The sequence below is a fragment of the Artemia franciscana genome, chromosome 17 (assembly GCF_032884065.1).
Source record: "Artemia franciscana chromosome 17, ASM3288406v1, whole genome shotgun sequence".
Classification (NCBI taxonomy): Eukaryota; Metazoa; Arthropoda; class Branchiopoda; order Anostraca; family Artemiidae; genus Artemia; species Artemia franciscana.
In genome coordinates this window covers 8,192,436-8,212,971 of record NC_088879.1, presented here as the reverse complement: position 1 = coordinate 8,212,971, position 20,536 = coordinate 8,192,436, and the positions used below count along the sequence as shown (strand labels likewise).

At 35.1% G+C, this 20,536-nt stretch overlaps 1 protein-coding gene across 2 annotated transcripts in view; it reads right to left on the bottom strand.

The window, feature by feature from the left end:
- LOC136037782 (laminin subunit beta-1-like) overlaps window positions 1-20,536 on the bottom strand; it is a 142,588-nt gene that overhangs the window by 99,809 nt on the left and 22,243 nt on the right. For both annotated transcript variants that reach the window (XM_065720611.1, XM_065720612.1), the window contains exon 3: window positions 1,143-1,395. In XM_065720611.1, the coding sequence (XP_065576683.1) occupies window positions 1,143-1,395 (253 nt within the window). The remainder of the gene's footprint in view (window positions 1-1,142; window positions 1,396-20,536) is intronic.

Genomic DNA, 20,536 nt, shown 5'->3' with positions numbered 1-20,536 from the left:
GACTGATCATTGTCAGACCAAAATGTAGTCTTAACTTTTAGCCTTAGACCTTTTGTTTCTTTCTCTGACGAAAAAAAAAGAATCTGCAAATTTATAATTAAAAATTACGATCAGATAAACTCATTTTGTTAAATAAATTATTAAATAATTTTACTAAATAAATTAAATAAATTATAATAATTAATTATAATTAAGACAGCCATATAATTAAAAGAGCCTGTAAATATATATAATATAAAAGAACATTCGTTAAAAAAGAATAATCGACCACGTTTCTAAATATGTTTTTGAAGCGGTAAAAACAAGATTGTAATATAAATGTTTTTTTTCTTATTGTTTTTGTTGGGAGGGGAGGATAATAAATACTTATTTCATCATATTGCGACGTTCTTTATTGTGTACAATAAACATGTTGTCCTTTGTATTAAATGAAGGTTTCCTAACACTGAAATAATAAAAATTATAAAAAAAAAACAGTTTAAAAGATTAAAACAAGTTATTTTCGTGGTCCAAAAAAACTGATAGGACTATTATAAATACGAGTAGTTTATACTCATGTGAGCAATGCCATTCAGTCGACAATCAGCTTTTTACATCAGTGGCAACGATTCACATAAATATACGAGAGGCGGAGGGGCCGAGAGGACAAAAATTCACTTTCAAATTTGAAGATTATTTTTTCCATGATTTCAATGAAGATACAAAAAAAAACATTTAAGATGAAAATAGCATATATATATATATATATATATATATATATATATATATATATATATATATATATATATATATATATATATATATATATATATATATATATATTAAAAATAAAGGGAGGGAGTGGAAAATATTCGGACATGGCAAATATCCCTACCGTGTTGCCACCACCGTATAAGGTACGTGAAATATAGGCATAGTCCCGTCGATAGTTCATATGTTATGAACGAAAAAAAGAGAAAATTTAATTATTTAAATTATTTAAATTTATTATTTTATTTATTTATATTATTAATATTTAAATTAATAATTAATTCAATTTATATAATAATTAATTAATTAATTTAAATTAATATATTAATATTATTTAAATTATTAATTATTTAATTATTAAAAATTTTATTAAATTAAAAAAGGCGTCTTACCCTGGAAAGTATCTATAAATAAGATTTTCAACTCTATGGGAAAGAGAAGGCTTTTTCCTATTCGCTTCGGTCGAGTGGCATGAAAAGCATTTCTTGGTATCCTGTAAATGGGACACAATGCAATATTTTTCAGGCACACTGAGGCCACAAGTAGAGGTGGCACTTAATTGTTCATCTCGGCCAATCAAAAGATTTCCTGTAGCTGGATAACATGATCCCTGCTCACAAGGAGATGGTCGCTGAGAGTTTATGCCTGGAAAGTATACAAATAAAAAAGAATTAACAGTATTACAGTGTTCCAGCAAAGAATAGGTACTATATAGTAACAAAATTAGTTTTCAGAAATGGGACAAATCATAGCGCCTTACAGGGACGGTGGATCAGGGTACATAACTAATGATTATTTTCGTAATAGCTTCATTCGCAGAGCATTGGTGACCAGCCATCGCTAAAAATTCTTCATTGTGGAAGCGCAAAGGCGGAGTCAAGATTAACTGTATGAGACATGATGCGTTCCAAAACTCTTCAATGGAGAAGATAGGAATTCTTGTTACTGTATAGTACAATGTGGTGTGCCCGCATTATGTTATAGCTTTGTAATACTGCACTATATTATCATAGATTGATCTGGATGCGACATCCAGATGCAATCTGGATGTCGCATAAGACAGTCAGTGTTTTCTTTGAATTAATATTATTTAAATTATTAATTATTTAATTATTAAAAATTTAATCAAATTAAAAAATGTGTCTTACCCTGGGAAGTATCTATAAATAGGATTTTCAACTCTATGGGAAAGAGAAGGCTTTTTCCTATTCGCTTCGGTCGAGTGGCATTTTTTTTTCAATCAATCAATATTTATTAATTCAAATTAAAAATATACAAAAACAATATTATGCCCCAACAGAGAGCAGAGCTCGTAAGGCTGGGGATTCTTCATTGTGGCATGAAAAGCATTTCTTGGTATCCTGTAAATGGGACACAATGCAATATTTTTGCTTGGAGCTATTGCCCGAAATAACACACCATGCTTTCATTGCCTTCAAGGCCAATGGCTTGATTTGCCCCAAGCTAGTATATTTATGTCTCTATCAAACAGTTCATGTTTATGAAATTTGAGTAAGGAGCAAATCGGTCCAATAGTAACCGAAACTCTAAAAAACAGAACTTGAAAACAATTGACACACAAAAGAATTGGCTTTTTGTGCTGATTCCAAATATTAAAAAAGTCGCTAGGTCCAATGTTAACCATCAAAAGCTACGAACTTGAGAATATATGCCCAATTTAAAAAAAGTGGGGAGGGGGTGAAACACCCCCGCACAGTCACGCTATCTTAAAGAAAAACCACATTCTCATATTCAGCATATTGAAGATCCTTCTGTAGATTTCAAGCATCTATCTACAAAAAAGTGGGATTCTGCATATTTTGCCAGAAGAGAGATGACAGATTTGTTTTTTTTTTTCTTTTATTGGGATGACCGTACCCAACCAATGGTTAAAGGAGATGGGGAGAGGGCTCATTCAAACGAGAACCATAAGTTCTAGTGTCCTTTTTAAGTGATAAAAAAGATTGGAGGGAAACTAGCAGGGCTGTAAGTTTCGCAATTTGCCCGTTATTCACATACAGTATTTGTTATTGAGAAATTTAAGGAAATTTTATTGAGGGTAATTTTCCGTGAGGGCAGATGATTTTCTGTGGGTAGGAAAGTTTTTGGGAGAAACATTCCATGGTAAATTTTACACAGGGGCGGGGAAGGGAAGGGGATTTCCTGACATGGTTTGAAAACTGTCAGAAACTATTAAAAAAAATTTTTGACTGAAACTAAGGAGCAACATTAGAACTTAAAACAAGCAGACTATTCCGTACATGAGAGGAACGCTTCTCTCTTCTACACTTTTTGAAAGTTTGACTTTCAAACTTTCGACTAAAGTTTGACTTTCTGTAGCAATTCTTTAAGAAAGACTGTTCAAACACAAGGCCCGCTGAATTTCAGTGAGAAGTGTTTTTAAAGAACTTTAAGACTTTAGCGCCAAGAGCGAGGGGTGAGGAAGGGGTAGTTCCCCTCATATACAGAATAATTTCAGATCGTTTTAAATTTTAATATTGCTCCTTACTTTCAGCCAAAAAACTTGTTTCTTATTTAATATATTTAAGCATGTATATCGCTTGATTCAATCAAGGTATAAATGTCATCATGTTAATGAATCGATGATAAATACTAACAAAAATAACAGTTAAAGCAAAATGACCCATGAGACCACACTGGCCAAGCTTGACAAAAAGAGAAAAAAATATGCGTAAAGAAGAAAAAATGAGGATAGTTTCAGTCAGTGAACTAATTAAAATGGAACAAATAATATTAAATATTAAATATTAAAATATTTTAATAAATATTTTAAATATTTTAATAATTATATTAAAAATATAAATCAAAAATAATATTAAATTAAATAAGAATATTAATATTAAATTAATATTAAATAATATTTAAAAATATTTTAATAATTAAAATATTTAAATATTTCGACCATGACCTCCGCTCAGCCGTCTTCAGCGCAAAAATAAGAAGATAAAAACCAACCGTAAAAACGACCCCAAACATAAATAAAATACACCGTGAAAAATAAACAGCCTATTGAGACAAAACTACCATTTGAAGTTGATTAAGAGATCATAACTAGGATTTCCATATACTAGAGTTGTAAAAGTTTATTATGAAAACAAATCAATGGGAATTTCAAAAAAGCCTTAAAACCAAGAGCGTATCCAGGGGCTTAGAGGGCTTGAACTCCACTTAAAAAACTTTTTTTTAATCCATATGAAATTGTTATATCAACGTGCTTTCTGTAATTACAAAAAATTATATTGAAAATGAAATACGGTTTTTGAGGAAAATAACATATCGGGTAAGATAACCTATTTGAGTGACCCTGCTCTCTGATTCCCTTGGGTTCGTTCTTTAATCTTTACTAGACTTGGTTGCAGTTACCGCTGCAAATCCTGCTAAGAAAAACTGCTAAAAAATCCTGCTAAGGTTGCAGATCCTGCTAAGAAAAACTCGAAGGCTTAAACCTGTGTGGAATATATATCTATACTCTGTGGACAACAGGATTTTGAAATTGAATTAATAGAGTAATACATTTTTACAATTTCATAATCTCTCTTTGCTCCGTTATGGGTTTTTACTTAAAAATTTTTACTCTGAAGTTTAATATTCAATCGTTCCTGGAAAGTTTCTCTCAAATTCTCATCCTGGAGTCTACCAACATCATAAATTCCCGGGAGGTAGTTACCCTTCCGAAATTTCAGCTTTAAATTAACCCTAGACACTACTAGATGATGATTTTAACATTAATAACAGCTATAGGGTGACTAGATTTTAACATCAATAACAGCACTCCTATATACCCTAGTATCTTGTACTGATGACCCTGCCAGTCTTTGGTTTATTTTAATATAATATATAAGGTTTGCTGTCTTACCATTTGAAGTTGATTAAGAGATGATAACTAGGATTTCCATTTACTACAGTCATAAAAGTTTATTATGAAAACGAATCAATTGGAATTTCAAAATAAAACCTTACAACCGAGGGCGTATCCAGGGGGTTAGGGGGCTTGAACCCCCCTTAAAAAATCATTTTTGATCCATATGAAATTGTTATATCTACGTGCCTTCTGTAACTACAAAATATAACATTGAAAATGAAATACGATTCATTTTGTATTTCATGGCCCATAAGTTGACCATGTCAACTTATGGGCCATTTTATGACCAAACACCGTATTGGTTATAACTAGACTGTTATACCTACAAGATTGCAAAAGTCAGTAGCCATTACTGTTTTCTTTTCCTACACCAAATTTACCTAGGCTAGGATACCATCTATCCCTATTTCTACCGACATGGACGTTGAAATCTCCTAGTAAAACACCATATTTCTACCTGGGACTCTGTCTATTTGCTCCTGTAACTGTAAGCAAGATTCACCTAAGTCACTAACATCTCCATTATTCGGTTCAACAGGGGCATATACTACTATAACAGATACCCTGAACTTTTTAGTCATAAAATGAGCAATTATTATCCTATTATTAGACCTTCCCAGTCTAAACAAGACTCACGAAAATTCAACAATTCTTACTACATAATATGCAGAATATTTGTACCTAACACATCAGGTTTACAGACCAGATATACTTTATACCCTACCCCACCCCTAATTTAAAGTATGTCGCACAAATTTGTTTCTAAAGTATATTTTTATCTGTACTTGTCGGTTATATAATACACAATAGAAAATTTCCATTGCGAATGATTTGAACATGACACAAGAAACTGGCCAAGCAACTTCTTAATTCCAGACAAATAGCTTCGGCTTGCTTGGAAAATAAATTGTTTCAGTATTTAGTTGGTATTTCGGTCCAATTAGGTTACATATTTAATATTTGCTATGCTTTACCTCCACCCCTCTAATGTACAAATATATAGCCCAAATTTGTTTCTAAACTATAATATTTTCATCGCATTTTGTTTGATTTCATTAGCATTAACCAAACTTCACTTCTTGAGTGTGTATATATAACCGAAAAGTAATTTTTATCTTACTTTGATATATTTCATTAGGATTGAGAGTTAGAGAAACATTAAAAGAACATTAGGTAGAGCGTATATCATGCAAGTACCTGCTTTATAATCAACTTCGTACGTCTAAGGAATGACAAATAGGGTGTTCAATTCATTCAATTTCCCGGAAGTGATAAACGCCCTTTCAAGAACATGATAAGAGATTCTCCAGTGTGAATATTGGCTAGCTCAGCATTTCTTGCATAATTTCTTATTATGGTTATCCATAGAAGAAAATACCACCGTGACATATAACGTGACACAGTTTTTATGAGTTCATAATTTCCTGACTTTTCAAGGAGCAGTGAGAAAACAAATTTGGCCACTGGGAGTCCTCAAGGCATTTAAATGCGACTCCAATCCCCTTTTGCAGATATTCATCTCATTTATTTATGCAGATATTACATACAATTTGCAACGATCGTGTCGTAAATGGTGTCATGCATTCAAAGCCGTTCCCGGGAAGAGGGCAACTGGGGTAGTTGCCCTGGGCTTAGTGGCTTGGTAGGGCACCACGGCTAGAGAATAGCCCATTTTTATTAAATTTCCACCTTTGATTCGGCTTTTTTGCTTATATTTGAGTCAGGAGGGGGGGATGTAATTAAATTTTCCCCGGGTGCCACCAACCCTAGGATTGGATCTGCATGCATTAACCACATATCGTCACTGTCACCCCTAAAGGATGTATCTAACATGTTCAGTCTTTAGTTATTGTAATAAATTGTATTTTATATTAAATTATGATTTGCTAATTACAAAAGGCAATAGATATAGCAATTTCCTTTAAAATGAGCCCACGCCTCTCTCCGATTTTAAAGTGCCCGGCTAGCAGTGCAAAAAAAAGAGAAAAAAGAAGACACATCAGCGCTACCCAGGCAAAACAGGGATTTACCTTGATATTCCAGCCAAGGGGTTGTAAGTTATCTTTACACGGTTTTCGGCCATGCAATTTCCGTTGTGTAGTTTTATGTCGATCCAGTGCCGTTTTTTGGGAGGGGGGGTCAGGCTATTTTCGATATTCATATCATTTTTTACGAAATAATATATTATTATCGAAACTAATCGAAATAATAGCAACCATTCCTAAATAACGTCTCAGCAGACATATTTGCACATTTCTCTCTTTCGCTGGCTGCGATTTACCACGTTTTTCTTCGTTCTTTTACGTTATCCTATTTTGTTAGGTTAGAGTTGCTAGATACTGTTTAAAAAAATGGAAAAACCAAATTTAAAAGATGAAAAACATAATTTGAAAAACCAAATATTTGAACAGGCACATAAAGCGGAAAAATTTCACGGTAAAAGTGAAGAGGCTTGGAAGAATAATATTGAGTATGTGTGTGGGTCCTGATGACCAAACACGATATTTAGGCCGTAATATTTACTGTGCCACTCTACTCTAGCCAGTTTGACTATTATATTCAAAAAAGCTGAAACAATCGCCAAACATTTAACATGTACTTGGCAGATCTGGATTTCTGTGTCTTTAATTTAATTATGCTCATATTTGTAATCAGTAGGCCTATAAGCCCTTACAAATTAATTTTGATGGGGAATTCCTAAAAAGTGTAAAAAAAAATTACGGTTGTAGCCAAAGTGGCTTGGGAAAAAATCATGAAAGCGTGGTTCCTTCAATACCAGAGACGTTTATGCGCTATTTTAAAGATATATTTTATTAAGGTACTCTTTATCAACCACAGGCAACACACACATAAAACTGATGCTTTCTAATCTCGTTTATTGAGCCGGTAACCGGCTCAATAGAAACCGAAACTACAAAACTGAATTTTGATACAATGGTTACATCAAAAGAATCGTATTTTAATGCTGATTCTAAATATATAAGTTTCATCAAGTTTAGTCTTACCCATCAAAAGTTACGAGCCTGAGAAAATTTGCTTTATTTTAGAAAATAAGGGAAAACACCCCCTAAAAGTCATACCATCAGATTCAGCGTATCAGAGAACCCAACTGTAAAAGCTTCAAGCTCCTATCTACGTGATCGTGATCGTGTCGACCCAGTGGCCCTAGAAGGTTTTGAGAGGGCTCATTCTAACGGAAATTAAAAGTTCAAATGTCCTTTTTAAGTGACCATAAAATTGAAGGGCACCTAGGCCCCCTCCTACGCACATTTTCCACCAAAGTCACCAGATCAAAATTTCGAGATAGCCATTCTGCTCAAATTAGTAGAAAACCTAATAACTATGTCTTTGGGGACGAACTAATCCCCCAAAGTCCCCGGGGGAGGGGCTGCAAGTTACAAACTTCGACCATTGTTTACATATAGTAATGGTTACTATGAAGTGTATAGACGCTTTCAGGGGGACTTTTTCGCGTTAGGGTGGGAGTGGGTCGGGGGTTACGAGCGAGGATATTTCCATGGACGAATTTATTACAAGGGAAGAGAATTTCCATGAAGGGGGCGCAGGATTTTCAAGCATTATTTAAAAAAGAAGAATGAGAAAATAGATAAAAAAAATTTCACCTGGAAGTAATGAGTAAATTTAAAACTCAAAACGAACATAAAATATTACGTATACAAGGGGGTTCGTCTCCTCCACAATACCTTCCTCTTTATGCTAAAGTGTTTTTAGTAATTTTAACTATTTATTCCACGGCCTTTGGGATTCAGGGGTCGTTCTTAAAGATTTGGGATAAATTCAAGCTTTAATGTAAAGAGCTAGGTATTGACGAGGGGGCAAACCCCCTCATAAATGTATTAAAATACACAAATATAAGTTCGTTACGTAAGTTAATTCGTAAGGTACGTATGTTTATTACTAACAAAAACGTTCGTACAAAATATTAAAAAATCTAGTTGCATTTTTAAGTAACCAAAAATTGGAGGGCAGCTAGGCCTCCTCTCCCCTCCCTTTTTTATCCAAATCATCCGATCAAAACTAAGAGAAAGCCATTTAGCAAAACAAAATTAATATTCAAATTTCAGTTTAATTATTCATGTACGGTGAGCCAAAATCAAAACATGCATTAATTCAAAAACGTTCAGGCCTGTAAAGGCCTGTAAAGGCAGCTTACAGTCCCCTGACTTATGAGAATTAAAAAAAAAAAAAAAAAAAAAAAACAGCCTAAAAACCCAAGAAATGTTGTCAGATCCAAAAGATTCAAATCAGGGGACTGAAATTTTCCTTTAAAGGGTTTCTGGTCATGCCAATTCCATTGATTTATTTTTTATAACCATATAATATTTTTTTATATTTTTATAACTACTACAATATTTATTGTTGATATCCAATGGTCATACCAATGGTTTATGTTTTGTTTGGATCTGACACCATTTCTAGGGTTTTTAGGCTGTTTTTTTTTTTTTTTTTTTTTTTTTTTTTTTTTTTTTTTTTTTTTTTTTTTTTTTTTTTTTTTTTTTTTTTTTTTTTTTATTCCCATAAGTCAGCGGATTGTAAGCTGCCTTAATAGGCCTTTCGGCCATGGCGATTGCAATGACGTATTTTTTGTTTTTATCCGACGCCATTTTCGAAGGTTTTCAGGCATTTTTTTTGCAAAATTCCCAATTATTTTCAAAATTGTTTTTGAAATAACATATTACTATTAAGACTAATCGAGAAACCATTCCTGAAATCAGCAGCAAAATGCATTTTTTTTATTAGCTAGTTTTTTTCATAATTAGTTATTATAGCAATGGGTTAAGATTTGTTCTTTACTAGGTTGCAGCTTCTGCTGCAACTAAAAACCGTGACCTACACTCTTCTCCAAGGGACGATTAGCAGGGTGAATGACAAGAGTAAATTCTTGATAGAACATACATCCAGGGTTGCCGCTCCTAGTGATTTTTTCTATTGGTTAAACAAAAAAAAAACCCACTAACTCAGCACATAACTCACTAGATTATTGAAGAAAATCACTAAATTAACCAACAAATCACTAAAATCTAGTTATTTTTTTCCTCACCGGGTGGTAACCCTGCATAAATTGCCCTACTGATCCGCTCTTCGAGAAGACCTTAGTAGACGGTCTTAGGCGACGGTCATTTCACAAGTTTGAAAATGTTAGATGCAATATTTAGGCTTAACATAAGCGATATACTTATCGACATGGAGATTGAATCAAGCATTATTACACGTTGGAGCTCATATTGCTAATATAAATAATATGATAAATACAACAATCACACGATTATTTATTAATTCATAATGTGGTAAATTAACCTAAATATAGATTTTGTGCTATTAATTACAATTTTATGTTAATTATTTCGTATTTTTGTACATAGGATCCCGAATTAAATTAACAACTCCATTTTAGAGTTCTAGAATAAGGGTAAATTTCACCAGAGCCACTTATTTGGGTTCCTTTCCCTCTTACAATTTCTTCAATTAAAAATTTTTGAAAGGCAAATTGAGACCAAATAAATGTTATGTACTTGAAATTATTTATTTGCTTTACTATTGAAAATAATTTACAATATATGCTGCTATAATATATTCTATATGAAATTATTTATTATTTATATACAACATTTTGTGCACTTAAATTATAAATTTATTTGAAAAAAATATTTATTTTATTTGTTTATCTACAACAAAACATATAAAGGACGAAGAGACACTGGGGGGAAAATGAGCACACGCAAAACGACCTTCTACACAAACGAAACAGCAGTATCACAAAACAACAACAGACATGACACAAAAAGAAGAAGCAGCAATTAAGAAAAACAGATAAAAGACAAAAAATGATAAACAGCCGTAGCAGTCCAAGAGACTGTAGTTTTTTGTATTCAACAGACTAAGTCTTGAAGACTTAGGATTTTGGATTCCTAAACAATCTTGGAAACCATGAAAAAAAGCACATGCTGTAAGTAACTGAATATAAATTGTGTCTAGTAGTAAGTATTATCAGGACCTCGTATGTAATCAGTGGTGTTGATTCGTAAGAATTCGGGGGTAGGGGGCAAAATTTACTTTTTGAATCTAGGTGGAGGGGAATTTTTGTTACGTTTTTTCAATTTTTTCAATGAAAATGCCAAATAACAACATATTTTCCAATAAAAATAGCAAAAAGAGTATGTTTAAAAATCTGGGAAGAAAGAAAAGTCTCTCCCCCGTAAGATGCCACAATATATATTATAAGTTGGTAATAAGATGAAACAACATTCAGCACAGCGTATGTCTCAACTATTCCAGTTACGCTCCAGTGAGAATCTGTCGAAGAATTTAAACAAAATAATGACTAAACTTCAAATAGTTTAGATAATACAAATTAATAATTTGAAACTCATCAACTAGCTTTCTCGCTGCCAAAATTTTTTTTCACTAAAATTCTGAAGCCTGGACTAATATTGCAGAAAAGACCCTATATTTTTGAATTTATTCCTTTGCGCATGCTGATGGGCCAGGTACTTCATCTGGATATGATAGTCGTTCGAGTCAAGTCTATGTGACTTAGTAGGAGGCAAATATATGTTTATTTGTGTGTGTGTTTTTTTATGGCACTTGGTATTTACTAAGTGACATATAGCGATCGCAAATTCTATCGGTCTGTCGGTCCCGATTTTGCTAGTTCAGGCACTTCCAGATAAGCTAGGACGATGAAATTTGGCAGGCGCATCAGGACCCAGACCAGATTAAATTAGACATAGTTGTTTCCCCGAATGGATCATCGGAGGGGGGGGGCGGTTAATTCGGAAAAATTAGAAAAAATAAGGTATTTTTAACTTACGATTGACGATCGGACCTTAATGAAATATATTCAGAAGGATATCGTGTCTTAGAGAGCTTATTTTAAATCCCAACCGGATCCGGTGACATTGGGGGGAGTTGGAGTTGGAGAGAGAACCCTAAAATCTTGGGAACGCTTAGAGTGGAGGGATTAGAATGAAACTAGGTGGGAGAAATAAGCACAAGTCTTAGATACGTGATTGACATAACTGGAACGGATCCGCTCTCTTTGGGGGAGTCGGGGGTAGGGTTAATTTTGAAAAATTAGGAAAAATTAGGTATTTTTAACTTACAGAGCAGTTATCGGATCTTTATGAAATCTCATATTCAGAAGTGCCTCGTAACTCAGATCTCTTATTTTAAATCCCGACCGGATCCAGTGTCATTGGGGGAGCAAAAATCTTGGAAAAGGCTTAGAGTGGAGAGATCAGGATGAAACTTGGTGGGAAGAATAAGCACAAGTCCAAGATACGTGACTGACATAACCGGACCGGATTCGGGGGGAGTTGTGTGAGGATAATTCAGAAAATTAGGGAAAACGAGGTATTTTTAACTTACGAAGGGGTAATCAGATCTTACTGAAATTTAATATTTAGATGGATCTTGTGATTCAGAGCTCTTATTTTAAATCCCGACCAGATCTGGTGACATTTAGACAGTTGGAGGGGGAAAACGAAAATCTTGGAAAACGTGAAAATTGAGGTATCTTTATCTTACGAATGGGTGATCAGATCTTAATGAAACTTGATGTATAGAAAGATCTTATGTCTCAGATGCTCCATTTTCAATTCGAATCGGATCCAGGGACATAGGGGGTTGAAGGGGGAAACAGAAATCTTGGAAACCGGACATCTTGGAAAACGCTTAGAGTAGAGAGATCGGGATGAAGCTTGGTGGGAAGAATAAGCATAAGTTCTAGATGCGTAATTGACATAATTAGAACGGATTTGCTCTCTTTGGGGGAGTTGGGGGGAGGGCGTTGATTCGGAAAAATTAGAAAAATTGAGGTATTTTTAACTTAAGAACGGGTGACCGGATCTTAATGAAATTTGATATTTAGAAGGAATTCAAGTCTCAGAGCTCTTACTTTAAATCCCGACCAGATCTGGTGACATTGGGGGAGTTGGAGGGGGAAACCAGAAATCTTGGAAAACACTCAGGATGGATGACATAACCGGACTGGATCCGCTCTCTTTGGGGGAGTTAGGGGGGTCCAGTGCTTTGGCGAGCTTGGTGTTTCTGGACGTGCCAGGACGATGAAAATTGCTAAGCGTGTCAGGGGCCTGCACAAACTGACTTGATAGAGTCGTTTTCCCCAATTCGATCATCTGGGGGGCTGAAGGGAGAAGGAATTAGAAAATTGAGGCATTTTTAACTTACAAGTGGGTAATCGGATCTTCATGAATTTTGATATTTAGAAGGACCTCGTGTCTCAGAGATCTTATTTTAAACCCCGACCGATATTAAGCCTCTGATTTTCCTTTTAAATCAGTGTAATGATTCTTAGAATTTTGCTAGAGCTCATGCCATATGAGCTCTTGGCTGTTCCGACCTCCTCACAATTTTCATAGTTTTTCCTCAGTTGCTTTGATGTTGTCATTGAAGTAACTGTAATAGCTTCTTTTCCCTACGTGGATGAGTAGCGACAATTGTATTTATTATTATTGGTGGTAGTTTTATCTTTTCTTTTAGTTGTTTTTAGTTTAGTGTCTTCACTTTTTATCTTGTGCTGAGGACGCCTAGTTTAGATACAGGCGAAATATCCACGTCATTTTAGTCTTGTCTCTCTACTGGTCGGAGTCTCGTATTTTTTTTATTTTTTTGTCAAGTTTTATCTCTGTTTGTTGTTTGTTACCACTCAGAGAAATAGCCCTGGTTTCCCTGTTAATCCTGAGCAGCTCTGAATCATTTGTTATATTATGGCAAGACAGTAATTGATGCTGTTTGTCTAAGTATTTTGTATTTGAAATACAACAAAACAGTATAAACGGTATAGGCTACTATTATATAAAAGGTACGAGGTAGATATAAAGACCTATTAAAATATTCAAGCAAATCACACAGCCTACTGGGTATCTTACCTTAGCCTACATGAGATAGGCCTATAAGTGGAAGTCATTGATTTTGCACAGCTACCAATAGGCTACAAATTGATACTTTCTTTCAGAGCTAGCAATGTTTACCTGTGAACTGCTTCATCAAACAGTTCGTGGTAACGAACTGTAGTAAGGAGCGACCCGGCTCAATAGTAACCAAAACTCTAAAAAATGGAATTTTGATACCAATAGCTACATCAAAAGAATCGCTGGTTTAATTTTTTTAATGCTGGTTTTAAATATATAAGTTTCATCAAGTTTAGTCTTACCCATCAAAAGTTACGAGCCTGAGAAAATTTGCGTTATTTTAGAAAATAGGGGGAAACGCCCCCTAAAAGTCATAGAATCTTAACGAAAATCACACCATCAGATTCAGCGTATCAGAGAACCCTACTGTAGAAGTTTTGAGCTCCTATCTACAAAAATGTGGAATTTTGCATTTTTTGCCAGAAGGCAGATCACGGATGCGTGTTTATTTGTTTATTTGTTTTTTTTTGTTTTTTTTTTTTCCCCAGGGGTGATCGTATCGACCCAGTTGTCCTAGAATGTTGCAAGAGGGCTCATTCTAACGGAAATGAAAAGTTCTAGTGCCCTTTTTAAGTGACCAAAAAAATTGGAGGGCACCTAGGCCCCCTCCCACGCTAATTATTTTCCCAAAGTCAACGGATCAAAATTCTGAGATAGCCATTTTATTCAGCGTAGTCGAAAAACCTTATAACTATGTCTTTGGGGACGACTTACTCCCCCACAGTCCCCGTGGGAGGGGCAACAAGTTACAAACTTTGACCTGTGCTTACATATAGTAATGGTTATTGGGGAGTATACAGGCGTTTTCAGGAGGATTTTTTTGGTTTGGGGGAGGGGTTGAGAAGAGGGGGATATGCTGGGGGAACTTTCCTTCGAGAATTTGTAATGGGAGAAGAAAATTTCCATGAAGGGAGAGCAGGATTTACTAGCATTATTTAAAAAAAAACAATTAAAAAATAAAAGTGAAAAAGCTTTTTCAGCTGGAAGTAAGGAACAGCAATAAAACTTAAAACAAACAGAAATTATTACCCATATGAGGGGCTCACCTCCTTCTAATACCTCGCTCTTTACGCTAAAGTATTTTCGGTAATTTCAACTACTTATTCTACGGCTTTTGTGATTCAGGGGGTCATTCTTAATGAATTGGGATAAAATTTAAGCTTTAGTGTAAAGAGCGAGGTACTGACGATGGAGCGAATCCCCTCATATATGTAATAAAAACATGAGAATACAAAAGTTCTTTACGTAAGCTAATTTATAAGTTACGTAAATCTTTTACCAATAAAAAGATTCGTAAAAAATTAAAAGTTCTTGTTGCCTTTTTAATTAACCAAAAAATCGGGGGGCAACTAGGCTTCGTCCCCCGCTCTTTTTTTCTCAAAATCATTCGATCAAAATTATGAGAAAGCCATTGAGCCAAAAAAAAAAATATGCAAATTTCGTTTTGATTATTCCTCTGCGGAGAGCCAAAATCAAAACATGCATTGATTCAAAGACGTTCAGAAATTAAATAAAAAAAAACAAGTTTTTTCAACTGAAAGTAAGGAGTGACATCAAAACTTAAAACGCACAGAAATTACTTCGTATATGAAAGAGGCTGCTTCCTCATCAACGCCCCGCTCTTTACGCTAAAGTTTTTTACTGTTTTAGAAAGAAGAATTGAGAGAAAGAGTCAAACTTTAGCGTAAAGAGCGGGGCGTTGATGAGGAAGCAGCTCTTTCATATACGAAGTAATTTCTGTGCGTTTTAAGTTTTGATGTCACTCCTTACTTTCAGTTGAAAAAACTTGTTTTTTTATTTAATAGCTAAAAGGTCCTGGAGTTCTAAAAATTGTAGTAATATTAAGAACAGGCCTAGCCAAGTACTTTTCAAGAAGCATGGCTTAAAATTATTTTTCAAAGAAAAGAGCTTTGCTGAACTAGATCCCAACTCCTCTTTTGTGGGAACAATCAAGAAAGAACACTTTCTAAGTTATATGCTGATCTATTTTGTGGCTCATTTTCTGCTGATTAGTAACACACATTCTTTTTTTTTTTAAATTTGCTAAGAACTTACTTCCAGAATACAGTCATTAATTGAAGACCGTTTTTCTCAAAAATTGAATTTCTGGTTTTCAAAATTTTTTAAGACGTATATTCTTGTACAAGTTTTCACTTGACCAATTTAAAGAATTAGTTTTTGTTTTTGGTGACCTTGGTGTTTTAACGACATTACGTATCGTGTTAACATATCATCCAAGGGTTAGCTTGTCTAGGGTAAGCTGACAACCTTCTGTAATTTCTACTGCTACGTTAGGCACTCTAGGTTTCATTTCGCCATTGGTAGCGCCTTCAATATCCAATAGAGTAAAAACATCCGTTACTAAAGAATATGCCAAGAACAATATCCTCGATGGTGACATTTGAACTCTTTTTTAATATTGAGGCAAGTCAATCCTAAGATCTAACATGCCGCGTGTCGCTGCCCTTCAAAACCAGTTTTAGCTGGATTACAAATAACCACCGGAGCCAAAACAAGTCACGAAAGATTGAGTCATCTTCACCTGTAAACAATGGAATATGACCATTTTTTTACTCCCGGGACTTTCCCACTGACTATCGACCTCTGAACTCTAACAAGTCCTATTACGTACCAAGTAAATCTTGATTTAGCAAGGCCTGAAGATTTTTTTTTCATGACCGTTGTAGGTTTTTAAATAATCAAAGAAACCCTGATGTAATGTCTACGTTTGCAGCTTGACTAGCAGATCTTGGAGGTCTGCTACATCTACATCTCTAGGTCTTTTTCTCACTACATCTCTAGGTCTTTAAACAATCAAAGAAACTATTACGTAATGCGCACGTTTGCATCTTGACTAGAGGGCTCTAACAAATTCTATTACGTAACAATAACCTACATCCATTTGCATAGGTAAACATTCGCATTGTGTAACATCCAACGAAATCCTGAAGAAAACAAGCACCTGTTCTGCAACAATCATGCGTACTATACCGTTACAGGTGCACTAGAGCATTACGCGAGACCCAGGTGTGCGCAGTAGCGTCTTTAGGGGCTATTAGCTCCAATAGTATATCCCCTATGGCTGTCATGGGATCCACAATGCTGTCACTACTCCCCTCCAACTTTTTTCACCCCCGGAAAATTTTTAAATACATTTTTTGGTATTATTGTTTTAGCATTTCCATTGAAGCAAATCGAAAATAGCAAAAGTGCATATTTTATCCCTATAATTCCACAAATTGGCACCCCTGGAACTTACAAACCAATTTTAACCATCTAAATAGATTCCAAAGCTTTTTTATAAAAATTCCAAGTAGTTAGTCTAGGAGGCCCTGACTTTCAGAAATCATGTGCACCAGTTGGAACGCGCCTAGCGTTGCAGGCACCATTCGGCCTACGTGTGATCGGAGATGTAAACCAGGTGGTGGAAAGTGAATGATCCCTCAAATCTAGTTAATAATGTGAGGTAAAAATTATATTGTTAATGTAAAAGATTGGAAGGAGAAAGCTCTTGTAAAATTACCATATTCCTTTTTCAATTGAATAAGTGTCAAAAGCAAGCTAGGGATAAAATAATGTCGAAAGCCTCATTTTCAGTACATTATTTCAAGGTCACACGGACAACGTCCATTTGAAACTTCAGAAACCTCTTTACCAGCTATATACACTGAGACCAAGATTAAGAGGTACTTAATTGGTATCTGCGAGTACAAATTCCTTCATAGTGTTAGAATGAAGCAAAACCGGACCGGACTTCGGAAAAGTTTTTCAAACATTGAATTTTTGAAACTTCTAGCGGCTCTATACGTTGAGACTCTCATCATCCTAAATACCCCACCCCAGCATTTAGAGAATATTGTTTCTGTATCTTCATGAGAAAAAATTGCCCTCCCCAGATGCATTGCTTCTATTATGTTCTTGGAAATAGCCTATTGTAAGCATTTCAGGCCAGCAATACTTAGCATAGGATCATGAGGACTGGAGAAAGCATATCTAAATTCTATCAGAAATTTTCATGAAGGCAACCACTAAATTTGGAGAGAGCATAACTAAAGAGTCAATTGGCAATGTTATTTTGTTATTATTGTTTCCTTCGGAAGAGCTGCTACACTACATTATTATCAAGAGTTTAATAGCAAAAACGGGAATATCATTTAATTTCCATTCAACATTTTTCAAACACTCATTATTTTATTTATGATACGTTCATAAATACTAATAGCATCCCCTGAAACCTCCGAAGCCTCTCTAGTGGCTCTATACATTGAAGCCAAGATTAGGAGGCACTTACTTGGTATCTGCGAGTACTAATTCCTTAATAGTACCATAGAGTAAAGCTAAAGAAACGCCATTTTAGTTTCAGTAATCAAGCCATTTGTAAAACCTCTCTAATGACTCTATACATTGAAGCCAAGATTAGGAGGTACTTACTTGGTATCTGCGAGTACTAATTCCTTCATAGTACCAGAGAGTAAAGCTAAAGAAACGTCATTCTAGTTTCAGTAATCAAGCAATTCTTTATTCATGGCCATGACTTTCCGAGCAATGTTTCTAACAAAATTTTTGACTAGTAATTTTTCTAAGGCTTGGTCGACGAAGTATTAGAAGAGTAAATATTTAATAATGGTATATGAACCTCTCTTCTCCCTTTCATTTAGGTTTGAAATGAAAACAATCAAGTTCCTTTGTTTTTTCTATATTATTTAATATTACCTATTACGTTGCAGTAGTTTTTGCGTCATTCAATAAGAAAAAGGGGTGTCACCCCCCTCCCCTAAGAGGTCTTAAATTTTATTGTATTTTTTATGGAAAAGTGCCTTTTTGTTTTTTATTCATTTTTAAATTGAAAAATTACCCTTTTCGGAAATTAAAAAATACATTTGCATCTCCTCCTCCTAGGATTCCGTGAAGTGACAACAGTGTAGAAAAAAATACATAACGATAGGACAAAGATCTTCCAGAGCCACTAATGTCGCATAGGGCGTCAACAGTTGTTGACGTTTTAACAGTAAGATCTTTTTATAAAGTAAGTCTGTCACCTTACAAAATTTATTTTTAGGGAAGGCGAAAGTAATTGCAGTGGTATCAACACGAAATCCATGAAAAAGTCTATTGACTGAAGACAATTCTATGGAAAAAAGTATAGATAGCGTTCTGTTTCAGAAAAACAGCCAGAATCTTGAGTTGACAATGCTGCAATTAGCAAACTTTTCAAAGTTAAACAAATATTAATGTAAACAAGAGCTAAGAGCTCATACGGCACTTGTGACGAGGTCGGAAGAGCCAAGAGCTCATATGATCTTGGCAAAATTCTAAGAATCAATAGATTGCTTTAAAAGAAAAATCAGAAGCTTAATGCCGGTCGGAATTTAAAATAAGAGCTCTGAGTCACGAGGTCCTTCTAGATATCAAAATTCATTAAGATCCGATCACCCACTAATAAGTTAAAAATACCTCAATTTTTCTAATTTTTCCTCTCCCTTTAGCCCCCCAGATGGTCGAATCGGGAAAACGACTTTATCAAGTCAATTTGTACAGCTCCCTGACACGCCTACCAATTTTCATCGTCCTAGCACGTCCAAAAGCACCAAACTCGCCAAAGCACTGAACCCCACCCCCTAAATCCCCAAAAGAGAGATGATCCAGTCCGGTTACGTCAGTCACGTATCTATGACATTTATAAGCGTTTTCCAAGATTTCGGGTTTTTCCCTCCAATTCCCTCCAATGTCAACAGATCCAGCCGGGATTTGAAATAAGAGCTTTGAGACATGAGTTCCTTCTAAATATCAAATTTCATTAAGATCTGGCCACCCGTTCTTAAGTTAAAATACCTCAATTTTTCTAATTTTTCTTAATTAACAACCCCCAGCTCCCCTAAAGAGAACGAATTCGTTCCAATTATATCAATCACATATCTATAACTTGTGCTTATTCTTCCCATAAAGTTTCATCTCGATCTCTCCACTCTAAGCGTTTTCCAAGATATCCGGTTTCCAAGATTTCTGGTTTCCCCCTCCAGATCCCCCCAATGTCACCAGATCTGGTCGGGATTTAAATTTAAAGTTCTAAAGCACAAGATCCTTCTAAAGATCAAATTTCATCAAGATCTGATCACCCGTTCGTAATTTACGAATACCTCATTTTTTCTAATTTTTCCGAATTACTTCCCCCCCCCCGAACTCCAACAAAGAGAGCATATCCGGTCCGGTTATTTCCGTCACATATCTTGGACTTGTGCTTATTCTTCCCACCAAGTTTTATCTTGATCTCTCCGCTTTAAGCGTTTTCCAAGATTTCCGCTCCCCTCCCAATGATAATGGATCCGGTCGGGATTTAAAATAAAAGATCCGAGTTACAAGGTCCTTCTAAATATGAAATTTCTTTAAGATCTGATCACTCCTTCGTAAGTTAAAAATAACTCATTTTTTCTAATCTTTTAGATTCAATCTCCCCCCCCCCCAGCTCCCTCAAAGAGAGCAGATCCATTGCAGTTATGTCAATCACGTATCTAGGACTTGTGATTTTTCCCACCAGGTTTCATCCCGATCCCTCCAGTCTAAGCGTTTTCCAAGATTTTAGCCCCCCCCTCCAAGCTCCCCGCAATGTCACCGGATCCAGTCAGGATTTAAAATAAGAGCTCTGAAACATATCCTTCCAAACATCAAATTTCATTAAGATCCGATCAATCCTTTGTAAGTTAAAAATACTTCATTTTTTCTAATTTTTCAGAATTAACCCTCCCCCCAATTCCCCCAAAGAGAGCGGATCCTTTCGGGTTATGTTAATCATGTATCTAGGACTCTTCCTTATTTTTCCCATCGTGTTTCATCCCGATCCCTTCACTCTAAGCGTTTTCCAAGATTTTAAGTTCCCCCCATCTCCCCCCAATGTCACCGGATACGGTCGGGATTTACAATAAGAGCTCTGAGACACGACAGCCTTCCAATC